This window comes from Argentina silus (assembly GCF_951799395.1).
Source record: "Argentina silus genome assembly, chromosome: 5".
Lineage (NCBI taxonomy): Eukaryota > Metazoa > Chordata > Actinopteri > Argentiniformes > Argentinidae > Argentina > Argentina silus.
In genome coordinates this window covers 16,714,768-16,731,612 of record NC_139659.1, presented here as the reverse complement: position 1 = coordinate 16,731,612, position 16,845 = coordinate 16,714,768, and the positions used below count along the sequence as shown (strand labels likewise).

At 47.2% G+C, this 16,845-nt stretch overlaps 1 protein-coding gene across 1 annotated transcript; it reads right to left on the bottom strand.

Moving 5' to 3' along the window:
• Positions 1-209: 209 nt before the first annotated feature.
• Positions 210-16,718, bottom strand: rfx3 (regulatory factor X, 3 (influences HLA class II expression)). The gene is made up of 17 exons (XM_083670874.1): positions 16,648-16,718; positions 10,464-10,585; positions 10,243-10,331; positions 8,756-9,023; positions 6,446-6,520; positions 5,861-6,042; positions 5,167-5,286; positions 4,951-5,078; positions 4,193-4,308; positions 3,915-4,030; positions 3,610-3,764; positions 3,382-3,479; positions 3,080-3,229; positions 2,605-2,813; positions 2,293-2,446; positions 1,088-1,130; positions 210-683 (listed from the first exon to the last, which is right to left on the bottom strand). The coding sequence occupies exons 2-17, from the start codon at positions 10,578-10,580 to the stop codon at positions 403-405; spliced, it is 2,301 nt and encodes a 766-aa protein (XP_083527000.1). The 5' UTR covers positions 10,581-10,585; positions 16,648-16,718; the 3' UTR covers positions 210-402.
• Positions 16,719-16,845: the final 127 nt, after the last annotated feature.

Genomic DNA, 16,845 nt, shown 5'->3' with positions numbered 1-16,845 from the left:
AGCCCCATGCCTGTACAAGGCAGCATCACATAAGTCAAATGGACACCTAACCCCCCCCCCCAGTCCCCCACTCCCCCCCCCCCTTCCCCAGAACACAGAGATAAAGGATGCCAGCAGGAGCATCACATCTACATGGTTCTCTCCCATCATCCTAGCATAGCCAGCACAGAGACCACATCTAACTCTATACACTGGTAGTGTGACAGCAGCCGGACGTACTCATGATCTTAAAGCTGCTCTACTGGCCGGGTCGGAGACAAACACTGGCCGGGTGCAGAGAAACACAGCACACGACAGAGGGAAAGAGCAGTGTGAGTGAGAGAGAGAGAGAGAGAGAGAGAGAGAGACGGGGGGGGAGAGGGGAGAAGATTGCCCAGAAGATTGCCCAGGTTGGCGTCTCCCTCAGACGGAGGCATAGGTGTTGCCTGTGGCGCTGCAGTGGCGGATGGTGGGCGTGCCAGCTGAGGGTGTGAGGATGTGCTCGGCGTGGTCCTGGGGGGGCTGGGGGAGCGAGTGGAGGATGCCAGGCTGGACCACCCCCACCACAGGGTTACTACCGTCCTCCATCCCCCCCACCTGGATCACCTGGATCACCTCGTGCTCTGCCTTCTCCCGCTTGGCCAGCGGCTCACCACACTCCTCCATGTCATCATCCAGGTCACTCTCCATCTCACTGACATCATCTAGAGAGGAGCAGAGCAGGAGCACACCGTCACTTAGAATCTATATACTCCATATCTATATAGTTATATTCTATATTCAAAATCTATATAGTTGAGAAATTGATCACAAACTGTGGTAAAGGCATTTAAAAAAGAATAAACAAGCTGTTTTTAGCTCTTTTTTTCATGGTCAATTTAGCGTTCCAACTTCACAAATAACATGAATAAAGGGTCTTTGGAAGCAGTCATAGGGCATCACAGCAACGGCCCTATGCTGTGTGTAAGAGAAGATAAACTTGACTATTGAGAGCTGTGTCACAAAAGAAGAATGACGCACAGACACACATTTCATAACTGCTAGTACAATGTACCACAGAAACAGACCATAAACAGACTCCTCACACAGCTTGGGGCTGGCCACTTACCTTTGTCCATGTGAGCAAAGGACATGGTGTTGAGGTCTTCAAACTGAAATACACAAAGCAACACAAAAGAAATCCCAAATGAGATTAGCGGAGAGAGAAAGAGAGTCGAGGCACAGTGATGATATAAGATGCCCTTCAGCATTTGTCAGACTTCTACAGTGGATGAACGAAGAAAGCTCACCATGATTAAGAAAAAAACCAACTGTCCCATAGATCAGGAACACTGTCCAGGAGGTAGATGTGAATGTGTCGGAGACTACCATCCGCAGAAAACGTTACCAGCCGAATTACAGAGGCTTCACTACTAGGTGAAAACCACTAGTTGTCCTCAAAAAGGATTGTCAGGTTATAGTTTGCTAAAAAGCACCTAAAAAAGGTTTGGAAAACAGTCTTGTGGACAGATAAGATAAATATTATCATGCACCAGAGTGATTGCAAGAAGAACGTTTGTAGAAAAAAAAATGTAGAAAACATGTAGAAATCTGCCCAAGATTTACAACATACCACCTCATCTGTGAAACATGGTGGAGGGGGTACTATTAGATTAGATTAGATTAGATTCAACTTTATTGTCATTGTGCAGAGTACAAGTACAGAGACAACGAAATGCAGTTAGCGTCTAACCAGAAGTGCAAAATAGCAGAAAGTGCAATGAACAGTATTTACAGGTAGTGCAATATATGATCAGTAGTAGTGCAGTATAATATAGTATAGTATATGGTTTGGACATGTATAGTTGCCACAAGAAATGGCGCTTTTCAGGCCTATAAAGCAGAAAGTTCTTCAGATTTAAATCCAATTTAACATGCATTTAATTTCCGGATAAGATTTTAGGCAAAACGACCTCAAAACAAACAACAACTGAAGATGGCTGCAGGACGGGCCTGACAGAGCATCACCAGAGAATATACCCAGCGGTCAATTGCAGGCAGTTATTGCATGTAAAGGACTGTCGACCAAATCCAAAACATGAGTACTTTATTTGGACATTATATGATTTCTTCCAATACTTTTGGAGCCCTGAAATAGGCTGAGTATGTTTCAAAAATCTTTCTAAATGGTCAATCTGAAACCCCCATTAAATTAATGCTGACAATCTCTACTTTGACCCAAATTTTAAATCCAACTGTTAAAAGAAGACAAAATGCGAGAGAATAAGAGTGAGTGTGTGTGTGTGTGTGTGTGTGTGTTTCATCCTTCCTCACCTCTCCCATGATACCAATGGGTGTCTCTCCGGTTGCCTGAGCGACGCGGTGTTCCACCAGGTAGAACATGTACTCGTCGTAAAGCAGGCGGATCAGGTGGAAAGAGCCGAAACTGGCAGCACTGCGCAGGGTCAAGTCTCTGATCACCATGGAGCTGCCAGAGAACACCAGAACACCATGACGCCTTCAAGTCTGACATACCCATCAACCCCAATGAACAATCCTAACAGAGGGAGCCATTCTCTTCATGGAGAAACAGTGAGTGTGTACAACATCATCATGTTTATTTCTGTGTCGTGGTGGACAGCTGACCTGTAGAAGGACCACTTGAGCAGGAACTGGCGTGCGGCCTTGGGGAAACTGGGCCGGTCCTCGTAGGGCTTGAGGACCTGAGTGACCACATTGTCCAGCCAGGTGGCCCACTGCTCCAGAGAGCTCTGCTGCTGCAGAGTAGCCTTGAAATCCTGCTCTAACCGCTGCACCACACCCTCCTCACACTGACACACCCACGATGCCTGCTCCTGTTGTCAGAGAGGGGAGGGGGGGGGATTTGGGTTAGGGGGGGGGGGCAACTCTCAGAGAGAGGTAAAGCAAGAGAGAGAGAGAGAGAGAGAGAGAGAGAGAGAGAGAGAGAGATGGCAAGATAAAGAGATAAACCCTTGAACGATACACATTAAATACTTCAATCAGACAGACAGAACAAAAAGATACCGATAAAGACAGAACAGGTGGTTGTACAGGGGACAGACGGAGGACAGTCTGGGGACACAGATGGGGACAGACAGACCTGCACATTGGCAAAGTCAACGCGGTTCAGATCACTCAGCATCTGGTTGATCTGGGAGGTGTTCTGCAGCACGGCGCGCGCTGCCTGGGCCAGGTGGTTCAGAGACGTGTATCTACGCAGAGTCTGGGCAAAGGCACTAACAGCAGCAACCTGCAGCCACAAACCAGAAACACACACTCGTCAAATACAGCAAACTACAACTCTATGTTCTCAATAAGAAGGAAGCCAATCCCTTAACGGATCAAATCAGGGCAACAAAAGGAGGAAAAATGAGTTGATTTCCAAACGTGAGAGCGCAGTACCTTGGTCTGGATCATTCTCTGTGGAATGTCGTTCATGGCAATGTTGAGCCAGCCTTCCAGGCTTTTGGCAAAGTTACGGATGGCTTGGGTCAAGGCACCTAAAGATGGAAAGATACAAGGACATAATGTGAATCCTTATCACTCCCTAGGGATTGATTCGGGAGTGTGTGTGTGTGTGTGTGTGTGTGTGTGTGTGTGTGTGTGTGTGTGCGCGCGCGCGTCACTCACTGGGGATGGGTCTGAGGACATCAGGGATGAGGATCTCCACTAGGGCCTGGTACATCAGGTGATCACAGCCATTCATCCACTTGATCACAACCTCGTTCCTACAGAGCACCAGCAGACTGGAACAGGGCAGACGTCCCTCGATCTCACTGATCCCACTGTGGAACACACAGGATGGGGTTAGGGGTCAACGGTGACAGGCACACTCCTCTCACGCAGGAGACGGTTGTTCCTGGTATTGTTTCTAGCTGATGCAAGACAACTCAGAGGGTGTGTGTGTGTGTGTGTGTGTGCTACCGTACGCTCACCTGTTCTCTGTGATGGTGGAGCCCTCTACAGAGTCGGAGGGGGAGTAACGCCAGAACGTCTGCCACAGCTTCTCTATTAGATGGAACTGGAGGTTCACAACGACGTCCAAGATGGCCTGCAACACAGGAAGGAGCGCCCCAAAAGGTCATACACCGGTGAACACAGCGAGAGGCGGGGGGGGGGGGGGGGGGGGGGGCAACTGAAACGGATCGCTCGGCGAGAGTGAAATCTGATAGGGCATGTATGCAAAAGGGGTTGGAGGGATGACGTCTCTGACCTCACAGTGCTCTCTGTACAGCGTCTGGAGAGCTTTGATGTCCTCTGGGCTGATGTTATCCACGTTGGTGTCTCCCAGGTCCAGCTCCACAAAGTCAGGCAGCGCTCGCGATGCGTCTGGCGGGGGTGGGGGTGGGGGGGTGGTTATCAATGAAAATCAGTCAATTAATCAAATGTCATTGCCGACTTCAGGGAGTCAACGAGAGTAAAAATCTAAAATCAGTATTAAAAGATAGAATAGTTCATCCCGACAGCCTGGGCATCGCGGCATCGATGTAGAATATGAAAGAGAGAGAAAGAGAGAGAGAGAGAGAGAGAGAATATGAACAGTCAGCATACTGTTGACAGCGGCACTCTGCAGAGCTCTTTCATGAAGTGGTATCAAACACAACTCAGAGAGTCAATAAAGCGTCCTGCTGGGAGTGGGAAACAGCAAGTGTGTATTCCAGCTCCGTCAACCGCCTCTACTTGTGACTGAGCCAGCCCATCCATCCATCTAGTCCATCTATCCCCAAGGTCTACCTCCAGCTCTATGCCCAGGCACTGACCGCTCTCTCCTAAAACAAGAGTGCTCTGGTGGGTCATTGCAGTATATCAGCGATGAGGTATGGAGGTATACGATCTAGACCCATCTCAAAAGAGACTGGGAATATCTACAAGTGAAAGAATACAGTTTGGTAGCCTCTGCTGGACAAACGCTGTACTCACAGACGAGATGTACTCCCAGACAAGCTGTACTCCCAGACAAGCTGTACTCACCCAGGAACTGCTGGTGGTGCTGGCTCTGTGCGATAACCGTCTGCTCTGCTGCACTGGGGGTGTGCTGCCCTCCGCCGCCTGAGAAGTTCTCCCCAGACACCCCATCAACCTTTGCCACCGGCTTAAACCTAAAATGACACAGCTCCAGTGAGTGAGTGAGAGTGTGTGTTTGTGTGTGTGTGTGTGTGTGTGTGTGTGTGTGTGTCTATGCTGTACCTCTGTTTTTGTTGGACAGGCTGCTGCCTGAGGGCCATGTACTGCATATCCTCCTGTAGTCTGTTGAGAGGAGAGTCCGGCTTCACCCGGATCCCGTAGTAGTGGTACTTAGAGTTCCCTCTGCAAGACAAAGCCAAGGGCGAGCACACCACAAAACAGGTGAGAGGGAGAGGGACATGGGTCTGGAGAGAGGTTGTGTGGGAGAGGGAGATGGGTCTGGAGAGAGGTTGTGTGACAGAAAGGGACATGGGGCTGGAGAGAGGTAGAGGGAGATGGGTCTGGAGAGAGGTTGTGTGGGAGAGGGAGATGAGGCTGAAGAGAGGTTGTGTGGGAGAGGGAGATGAGGCTGAAGAGAGGTAGAGGGAGATGGGTCTGGAGAGAGGTTGTGTGGGAGAGGGAGATGAGGCTGAAGAGAGGTTGTGTGGGAGAGGGAGATGAGGCTGAAGAGAGGTTGTGTGGGAGAGGGAGATGAGGCTGAAGAGAGGTAGAGGGAGAGGGAGATGAGGCTGAAGAGAGGTTGTGTGGGAGAGGGAGATGAGGCTGAAGAGAGGTTGAGGGAGGAGGAGAGGGACTTGGAGCTGGAGAGAGGTTGTGTGGGAGAGGGAGGTTTGTGTGGGAGAGAGAGGTTTGTGTGGGAGAGAGAGGTTTGTGTGGGAGTAACGCCGGACAGGGTCGGACCGGAGAGTGTCCTCACCGCGTGCCGAGGCGGCGCGTGCGGAGCCCCATGAAGATGGAGCGGATGAGTTTGCCGAAGGAGGCGGCGTTGACCGGGTCCAGTTTCTGCTCCTGGCAGTGGCGCAGGTAGTGGTTGTAGAGGGTGGAGCGTGGCAGACTCACACCCTCAGCCGTCTCATAGTTATCCAACAGCCACTGCAACTGTCGGCCAGAGACAACGGGCTGTCAGTTACACACACACACACACACACAGATCTCCACAGCCCTGTAGTACCCTCCATTCACAACAGCAGCTATAGCACCCACATACCACGGAAATACCCCTGCTAATACCCCTGCTAATACCCCAGCCCTGCTTAGGCCTTAAGACCACAGCAAACTAAAGAACAGTGATGGGAGAAAAGCCAAAAAAACAAAAATAAGAGCTCAGGAGGCACCCCTAGCACCAGAAAAAGAGAGAGAGAGTGAGAGAGAGAGGGAGTGAAAGAGAGATGACAGAGGGAGAGGGAGAGGGAGAGGGAGAGAGAAAGGGGGCAGGAGGAGGTAGGGAGCAGAGCGAGGGATACAGAGCAAGCAAGGCAAGGCGTTCATAACGGCGACTTACATGGCTGTTGAGCAGCGAGCTTCTCTGACTGGATAAACCCTCAGTCTTTTGGAGCGTCTCAATCGCCATTTCAATCTGATAGACCAAGGAGCAAAAGACAACAAAATGGAAGGATAAAAAAAACAACCAAAAAAACAACCAATAAAAGGAAGAAAAATAAAGCAGTGGCAGTAAACTGATGATACAGTACTGAGTGACAAATATAGAAAAAATATAAAATAAAAATCAGGAAAATCCAGAACAGATCCCAAGCAAGCGTCACATAAACCAGTCCCAAGAGCCCAGCATAGCAAAGAGTTCTTCATCCTTCACATCACCCACATCAACTATTAATTATCATAATTCTACTTTTAGATTTGCAATTTCAACAGCTTGACAGGCAGTCAAGCAAAATATTGCTAGCCAGCCTACTCCCACCACGAATGACACTGACAAAGGCTTAGGCCTGAAACTGTTGTCTATCTATCCCTGAATTCAATAAATACGAAAACAAAACCTTAAATCTCTTTTTTTGAGTGCTGACCAGCTACATCATTTTGGAGTTCAATTACATTTTTGGTCGATGCGCCTGTTCTGAGCCCAGTGGTCACACAAACTTTCTACGCCAGCCTACTAGACGCCAGTGCAGTGATTTTTCGACAGGCTGTGTAATCCTGCATAAACCACATCATGCCACCAGAGGTCAGTACAGGCTCACTGATAAACTCACTTGGACACTCACCACCTCAGAAAACAACAGAATCCAATGCATAAGTTTATATTGAAAATGAGGCAGATAAGAGTAACTACAGCAACACAAACACACTAGGGTATCCACTGTAAAGCCAATATATCACACAGAAAATAACATACCACATAAAACACATGCGAGAGCACATCAAAGGAGACATACTGAGGTCATGCAGATGCAGTTCATTTACACTCAATCAACACTTTATTAGGAACACCTGTACACCTTCTCATGGTGAAGCTTCATGTTAACAGTCCCTCCTAAAGACCGCTTCACCCTCACTACCCCCCCTATACTAACCCTAACCCCAACCCTAGAGACCTCTTCACCCTCACTACCCCCCCTATACTAACCCTAACCCCGAGAGCTATTCTCCCCTGCTACCCCCCTGTACAAGTTCTTTCCTGCTAATAAAATATATATTAAAAAAAAAGAGAAAAGAAATTAGCCTACTGGCATTACGACTGCCAATGGCCCCTGGTTGAGCATTGATTACTTTGTCTTATGATGACTGTTGGATAGATGATTCACTTACTTAAACAAATGTATTGTTGTAAGTCGCTTTGGATAAAGGCGTCTGCTAAATGCCATAAATGTAAATGTAAATGAGGTGGCGTAATAGTGTGGGGAATATTTTCTTGGCACACTTTGGGCCAGTTAATACCAATCAATCATCGCCATCATCCCTATTTGAGTATTGTTGCTGACCATGTGCATCCCTTCATGGCCACAATTTACCCATCTTCTAATGGCTACTTCCAGCATGATAATGCACCATGGCACAAAGCGAAAGTCGTCTCAAACTGGTTTCATGAACATGACAATTAATTCAGGGTTCTTCAGTGGCCTTCCCAGTCACCGGATCTGAATCCAATAGAACACCTTTGGGATGTGGTACAATGGGAGATTCACAGCTTGAGTCAAGTGCACTTGAAAAATCTGCAGGAATTGCGTGATGCAATCATGTCATCATTGACCAGAATCTCAAGGGAATATTTTTGAATCGTGGCCGTCACACAAGGTTGCAAGGTTCCTTTTCTTAAAGGGTTGGTTAGTATAGTGTTCGTAATAAAGTGCTCAACGAGTGTATCAGTAATAGAGGTAGCAAAAACAGCACAAATAGGTAAACATTCACAAACACTGACCCACAGGGTATCTCGACGTGTGGACTGCAGGGGAAGACAGTAGCGATTGGACACACTAACTAACATGTCAGCTAGTTCAGGTCTTTAATCTAACTAGAGTGGTTGCAAACAGGCAGTAAGGAGGGATTTGCCGCAGGTACATAGCCATTTCCTGCTCCATTTTCTTTTAGGCAGGGTACTGAGGCCTATAAATCAGCATTAATGGTTGCCATATTTCCATACACATTTTCTATTGAGGTCAATGCAAGCCAAAACATTTTAGGCTGGGCAAAACAGATCCAGGCAGCGGGGGGTGGGGGAGGGGGGGCGCCTATTCAATGGTAGGGGAAACACTGGACATAGATAGGCGGGAGAGGGATGCCCACACAGACAGACGGACGGACGGACCACACACAGACAGACGAAAGAGGAAGAAAGTGGGGGCCGTACACTCACAGTGGCCGGGGAGGCTCGGGTGGTCTGGGCGGCAGGGTGGGGGGCAGAGTTATCCATGGAGTTTCCCCCAATGAGGTATGCCCCGGAGCTGCTGATGATCTGCCCCCCCGCCAGACCCATGGTTAGCCCCCCGTTGCCTCCTCCGTTGTTGGCCATGCCATGTGACGTCACCACGGTGGACACCTGGGACGAGCTGCCCTGCGTGTCAAAGTAACTCCCTCCGCTGTTCTGGCTGTAGAGCTGGGGCTCGGAGTAGGAGTATGTCCGTCTGCTCAAAACAAAGGGGACAACAGTGAGGGAAAGTCCCCGAAATTATAGGTCAGACAGAACGACTTTAAAAGTAAATTGAAGTGCTATTTTGTGTGAATTAGCGGAGCCAATCTGTCTTCTCGACATGCTATATTCCTGCGTTGCTAAAAGTGTGGTTTCCATAGTTACGCAAATCACCTGAGGAGTCACCGTTTTAGTTGAGATTTGCATGATTGTTTTTTCTCCCCTCTACAGCCACTCAGACGATTACCCTGGCCTCTGATATAATGACAGCCTTCCCTGCTCTGGTATTACTCCAAAACGATCTTTCTGAAGTGAAGTGGAAAAATTTGAACAAACTGCCTTCACTTGATCTGTGCCAAAACCAGACATGGTGATATGGAGGGAAGTTTGACACAATTGAAAACCATTCTGTTCATGTAAACACTGCATTTACATTAATGTCGGTTTGACAGTGCTATCTAATACGTAGATACTGTATACATGTATGACTGCAGACTGTATGACTACATTTATGTATGCGCATTATATTATATCTGCTGCCTATCATTGACGTGATTCTATGATGCTATTAGGGTTAATCTAATAACCATGTGTAGTTGAATTCAATAAGACATTTCAACATCTTACCAACCAATATGCAAATCTGTTTTAATCCTTACATTCTGCACTAAATAGAGGCTGTAAAAATGGGGGGGGGGGGTGGGGGGTGGGGGCATCAGGTACTAACACACAGTTGACAGACTCAAATGGTGAGTGTGTGCACAGCTCCTTTGTTTAACCTTAGTGAGTGCATAAGTGTGTGTGTGTGTGTGTGTGTGTGTGTGCAAAGCTAGCAGATTTAGCCGGTGTGTGTGTCGGGGGTGGGGGGTTGGGCAGTGCCCCACCATCAGGCTGCGATGAGATGGGCTAGTCAGTGGAGTGTGTAGATAACACCGTCCCCATGCCCCCCCATGCCCAGGAGGAGAGGCAGAGGGCAGCTCAAGCCTTTGCACCACTTATAGATACTCCTGGTCAACTTCAGGTGACTGCACACAATCACTGTGTGGTATCTATTCCCTGTGCGTCATGTTCGCGGGACAGAAATGTTGCTGTGAAGTGACTTTAGAGAAAAGGGCAGGCTGTTGCCGTTGGAAACCAACAAAAGTTAAAAACCAACAGAGCGTCGTCACGGCGGAGCGGCAAAGGCGCAGCGGAAGTGGGTGAAGAACACTTACATGTTCCCATTAGTGTAGACGCCACTGTTCTCCTCCACATACTGCACCTGTGCTGGGTATACATGCTGAACCTGTTGAACAGTCTGGGCCTGCAACCATAGAGCCAAGAGTTACACATTGATCACTCAAATACACAGAGCATATACTGTACACAGTCTCTCACTGACCCACACACACAGGCACACACAGGCACACACACAGGCACACACAGGCACACACACTAAGCGTACCTGCTGCTGGACAGGCACCTGCTGGGTGGAGCCTGCGGGCGGCACAGGCACAACGGTCTGGAGAGAGACAGTGGAGGCGGAGTCAGGGCCTGCCTCGGGGGTCTGCATGGCGCCTGGCAGGAGAAAAAACACAAAACATGTAAAAATACACGTACAACTTGTTAACCTCCACCTCGGCCCGGCCCCCCCCACAACCACATAGCCTTAGGCCTATCTTTGGTGTCAGACAGGCAAGCCAAATCGAATAAGAGGAAGATAAGCAACTTGATAATCAAAGGGTTAAGATCTTTCATATAAATACAGTTATAACACTGTATCAGAAGTAACTGCAATTAATTGGCTCAATAGAAAACGTACATGAAAGCCAAAGAGGGACCAACGATCGACCGTCCCGTGACAAGTCTTTTAGCTTTCCAATTAAGCATTTCACACCTGCCTGGTGTTTACACGGCAAATAGGTGTTAAGAGCTGTGAGAAATGCCAGAGAAGACGGGGAGTCTTATCTTGCCAAAATGAAAAGCTTTGAGACAATACACACACTGTTATCAGATAGACCACCTGTACACTCCCTTATCTAACCCTTTGATATAAGACCAACCGCAGCGTCAGAAAGAGTACAGGAGCAACACCTGATGCATCACTGCTCACCCAGGTCACAGAAACCCCACAGGGCCGGGCTCACACACGGGCCAAAACAACAATAGGCCTAGGCTACCTCGTTAACGTTCAATCCATTACTTGGTGGTGGAACATATTTTTTTTTCCTGTCAGAGTACACATTACTGTGTCCGTCCGCAGAGCAGCCGCGGGAGCGATAAGTTGTCGTCTGCGATGCTGCCTCAGCCTGAGAGTGCAGCTCCAACGTTTCGCTCCGCCGCTGCTGTGCAGCAAATTAAGCCCCACCACAAAGTAATGGATTGAACGTTCATTTGACTTCAAAGTGATGGTATTAAATTAAAACCGAATCACTGCTGGTAAGTAGAGTACATAGATACGGTTCAAAAATCCTGAACCAACCAACCCTGCAACCTTGTGTGACGGCCGTGATTCAAACCCTGGTCTCCCACGTGGAAGACCCAAGCATCTACCATTAGGCCAAGAGCACATACATGTCTCAGGCAGGGCTACCTAATCAATAGAGTATGATTCCAAATCGACTCCACTACACGCGTTGTGTTATTGTAGCTATGCTACAAGTGCCCTTTAGGACTGAATGTACTCAAAGCTGTACGAGTCAGTGGTCCAGGGCTCTTGTCTCCATGTTCAAAGCAATAAATCCAGTTAATATTTAACAACCCTAAAGAGCTGCTCTTTCTCTCAGCTCTGCCAAGGCCTTTACAGTTTTAGCAGTTTTCGTAATTCACACAGACATTCTTGAACCCATTACATTTTCAACCACATTTACCTCGTTCAAGTTCATACTTCATACAAATGTATGAATGTTAGGGTTAGCGGTCTCAGATGTCTGTGAATACCACTAAGTAGCCTGTAGGTTAAGCATACACATTGTACCCGTGTGGGTTAAGTATACAAATTGCACCCTGTAGATTAAGCATAGCCATTGAAACGGCAAGGTGTCAATGTTTTTTTTTTTAGCTCAAGCCCGTCTCTATTAGTGAACCCTGGTCGGGGCGCTAGACTACAGCGAAATGACAACTTGAGCAGAGAGAGACGGTGGCTGTAAAGCTACACGTGGGCTAATCATAGAACAGCTACACTACCTTTCCTCCTGCTCTGCCCACCGCCCCCTCCTCTGCCCAACTTAGTTTCCATGACCAAGCCTCTCCTGGTTAATTAACCTCGGTCTCCTAACAGCTCTGCATCTCTCCAGGGTCTGCTCTCCTCCTCCTCCTCCTCCTCCTGCTCCCTCCCCTCTTCATCGTCAATGAAATGAATGTACGAAAGGTTAACAGGTGTTGTTGTGCTCAGATGCATCTCTGCCTTCATAATGTCTGATTGCACAGCATTGTGACTGACTACACCGGGCAGCGGGATAATCATCTGTGTTGTTTCGGTATACACAGGAGAATTACGTTGGATTAAATCAAAATGCACACATATAGTAGCTATAGTCCAACAGCTATAGCCTACACTGTGAGACGGCTGACTCGAGCAGAGCGGTGGTTTGAGAGAGAACAGCATGATGCTGTCTGAATCCTAGAGCCAGACCAGTCAGAACATGACGTTAATGCTACCACTGGCAGTCCTGTCGCTGTAATTTTCACACAAAATAAAAGTATACGTTAAATCTTCCGTCAAAAAAAATCAGAAGAGCCATCGTCGTCTCGCAAAGACGAACACCCTGCATCACTCTAATCACTTCTCGTTCCGTATTCAGTATGAAAACTGATGAGAGATGTCAAAAGGCTATATCTGCTGGCTGTTGACAACAGGGTACATAGAGCTAGCTAACCTGATTGTAGTGTAATCATCATGCCGGACTAAAGATGACAGAAACTAACAAGACAATGAGAGTGAGATGCTGACTAAGTGATTCGTCATCGGGTGAGACCTCCAGCTCTCTCTCTCTCCAGGTAAAGGCGGACATGCGGTTGGGGTCTAGCCTATAGCTCTCCTCCGCTGCGCTCTTTGAAAGCTAAAGTGCACGGCGACACAAAGCCCACCTGCTCCCTGTAGACTGCCCCAGAGGAGACCCCTGACGATTAGGGGGAAGAGAAGAGCGACTTGCTTGACGTAAACAGGGCACCTGCCTTACTCCTGCTGCCCCGTCCCTCCCCTCTCCTCCCCTCTCCTCCCCCCTTTATTCAGGCGCTCCCCTGTGGCCCACTTAAGCGCCGTGCTCCACTGAGCAACTGCAAGCCCTACAAAGACACGCAGGAACAAAGGCCACAGAGGAGGGCAACACTCGTCTTGCCGCACCCCCCCCCCCCACCCCCACCCCCACCCCCATTTGAGTGACAGCTGGGGAAATGGGGGTGGGGGGTACCTAGTATGAGACAGGATCTATTATATCATAGCATCAAAGCCATTAATGTTACATCATCACATTATCACTCAACCAATAAAAGGCGCACCTTTGCAGGAGTGGCCTAAAACAAAAACAACAACAACAACAACATCAGAATATCAATTTTAAGTGATTTGATTTTACTTAAACATAAGCATAACCAATTTCATTGATCGATGTCATTAAAAAAAAATAGCTTTACAACGGGGTTGTAACATCGATCTCCAACTAAACAGATGAGCTCCATTTCTTTCACTGTGGTGCTCCATGTTGTCTGGCAGCAATACAAACACACTCTGAAGATGGAGCATCATTCCACTTCCTTGAGAACAATAGAACAGGACTACAGCAGCATGATCTTGCCACAAATGACAGCAGGAGGTGGGCTTAAATGTAAACAAGTACGGACCTTATGGTCCCCTGTTCCATAAACAATGTCTCATACATGTGCATGGGCTGGAGCGGATAACAGACCAAACACATTTTATGCTGCTAGGCCACGAAAAATGCTGAATAATTGAATGAATCAGCCCCTCTTTAAGTGATTGAAAAGGGAACTGGATCCAGGGAACAGGTGGCATGCTCCTATTTTTGCACTACACCTGACTTCAGGTAAGAGGTAATTTGATCTGATAACTAGCCGTTTCTGACATCCTGTCCTCTTCCTGTCTGTGTGTGTGTGCGCGTGTGCGTGTGTGGTCAGCTGGGGATTAACAAACATAGGTAATGCCCTACATACGCCTGTGTGGAATGGATATGGTAGGGGACTAGAAATGAAGAAAACAACAACATGATTGTTGCTGCAGTGCATGCCTAGCAGAAATATCCCAGGTACAAACGAATTAGCCTAAGTAGGTGATGATTCTGTCCATCGTCAATTTCTATCAATTGTAAGTAGCTGAGATTTGTGTTACTGAAACTGTGATTTTTTATCCACTTTACAAACTCTTAAGACAAATAAACAAACTAAACCATGAAATTATCTGCATTTAGCCACTTAAATATGCTGTAATAATCATGGAATAATTAAGACCTAATCACCAGCTTTTGTGTTAAGAGTTAAGAGTTTAAGCCTTCATAACAGTAAAAGAGGCTAGGCATATGACCGTTTCATGGCTTGTTTATCAGTAAAAGGTAAATGTGAAGGGGCCTCACAGTCACAAACAATTAGGTCTTGCTGGTCAGGAGTCTCACCGCGACCTACTGTGCACCTGCCCCTCCCCTTCCCCCTTCCCCCCTCCACAAACTAGACACACCTGTTCCTCTCACCTAATGGGAACAGGGGGCAGCAGCAGCAGAGAAGACCCTGTGGACCACAGAATGATGGTGATGCAACAAGGAGAAACCTGGAGACTTTCCTTCCTCACAACCTGAAAAGCCCAAGTCATATCTATAGCCTGGTCATACAAGACTGACATGCAAATCAACACATAAACCCTAGACAGCTGATTTGTAGAGATGTTGGTGCGTCATGACACGAATGGAAAAGGAAATGGGACAACTGCACACGCCTCCATCAGCTTCCAATGTTATGGAGCACAGCCATCGGCCAGCACTTAGCAGAAGCATGTGAGGAATTAGGAATTTCATCTGACCAGTTATTCCTACATCCAGAACTCATTTCACTGACTGTAAACCAAACTTCATTACAAATGCTTTTGGATGAAGGCATTGCCTATAAAATGTAGGGTTACCTGATGCATCTTCATAAAAATGGCAAAGATAGGTTATTCAATACAGGGAATTCTAAAAAGCTAGGCTAAATTATATGGTTCCAACGTTGATAGCTTAAGTTTACTGTACGATTCCCGAGGCAGTTTGTATCCCCCTCTCTGCAATTCCATCCTGCACCCAGTTTTCAAGGAAGGTCAGAACATATGGTGAAAAGGCTAACTTTATAAAATACAATCTCAGTAAGACAACCTTGTATTATGCACTGACCAAGCCTACAGGCATCACTGTCATTACTGTAAACCGCATTTACAAAGACGTATCTCATAAATACTGGATTAAGTCCAGAGTATGTTAGAGCATACCCTTTCAAACCTTTAATTTCACCATGTAAATAAATGCAGAGGCACACCTGTCATCTACAGATTGACTTGTACGCATATCCAGTTTCAGACCTACCAAACATCCATGTACTGTAATACATTTGTTATAAAGTTATAGACTGTGTCTGACTATTTTCTCCTAAATCGCAGTCTATTTATTCATACAAACAAGCAAGCAAGCGCAAGCACACACACACACACACACACACACACACACACACACACACACACACACACACACACACACACAGACTTGTAAAATGTCTAAGTTAGCTACCAATGTACTTTTTGCAACACCTTCAAACATGAGGGCTTACTTTGCCATGCTCTAGCTGGCCAATCAGCTTGGTTTGTGATAATGCCCAATTTGCACTTTTAACTTAGCTAGGATAGAAACCTCACTGGCTGAGAGAATCTAAAGGTTGGACTCACTATTCTATAGCTAGCTAGCTAGCTGCATTTGCTAACTGCAGTAGCCAAGTCGGCTAGCGAAGCCTTTGTGGAAACCTGTTCCGCGGAGCAAATCAGCTATCTAGCTATAGCTAGCTGGCTACAAAGGAAGCAGACAAAAGGGATACGTCAATTAACGTTAGCAATTGATGGATCAAGATAGTAGCCATCTAACTAACGATGATAAATATTTTTTACAGCTGGCAAATAAGTACTAAGAAGCTGCCATCACAGAAAGCCAACTAACGATGGTCAGTTTGAGCTAGATAGCTAGCTATCTACACTAGTAAATCAATCAGACACCTGCTCCGTGGCTAACGCCAGGCAGCTACCTAGCCAGCTAGCTACACTGGCTAGCCAACTGGCTGTGCTATTTCACGACCCCGACTCTTGCTATGCAATGTAAGTTAGCTATTATGATAACCCGAGAGTATACCTGAGAAACAACATTTGTAAATCAGAGCATTTTGCTTGCTAGCTTAGTGGCTAACTTACCCAGCTACGCTAACGTAAGCATTCCCACTTGCTAGCTACAACTAGCCTAGCCAAGAGACATCTCATAAAGAAAGCAGACATAAACTTGCGTGTGATGATAGACAAAAACTGGTAAGCTAGCAAGATATATTTCACACATTAGCTAAATAGGAACAATCATTCCGCTAGCTAATAATTATGGTGGTAGAAAGAGTAAGGATATTCAAACCTGGGGCTGGACTGGTTGATGAGGATGAGGATGGTGGAGGTGGTGATGGAACGAGAGGTTGTTGTTGTTGGTGGGTTACAGTCGCCAGGACTACGGTGACTATGGCGCTGCCTCACAGGGCAACAGTTGCTATAAAACTCACCGGGCGCAACCTAACATGAGCCTCCTGGTAGGAGGAGACTGGGTGGATTGCAGATT

What these genes read in the sequence shown, in the direction of transcription:
- rfx3 (XM_083670874.1), bottom strand. Translation starts at nt 10,580, where the DNA reads ATGCAGACCCCCGAGGCAGGCCCTGACTCCGCCTCCACTGTCTCTCTC. An exon ending in CCCGAGCCTCCCCGGCCACT is followed by an intron (nt 6,521 to 8,755) that starts GTGAGTGTACGG and finishes TTGGTCTATCAG; the next exon opens with ATTGAAATGGCGATTGAGAC. An exon ending in CTCAAGTGGTCCTTCTACAG is followed by an intron (nt 2,447 to 2,604) that starts GTCAGCTGTCCA and finishes GTTCTCTGGCAG; the next exon opens with CTCCATGGTGATCAGAGACT.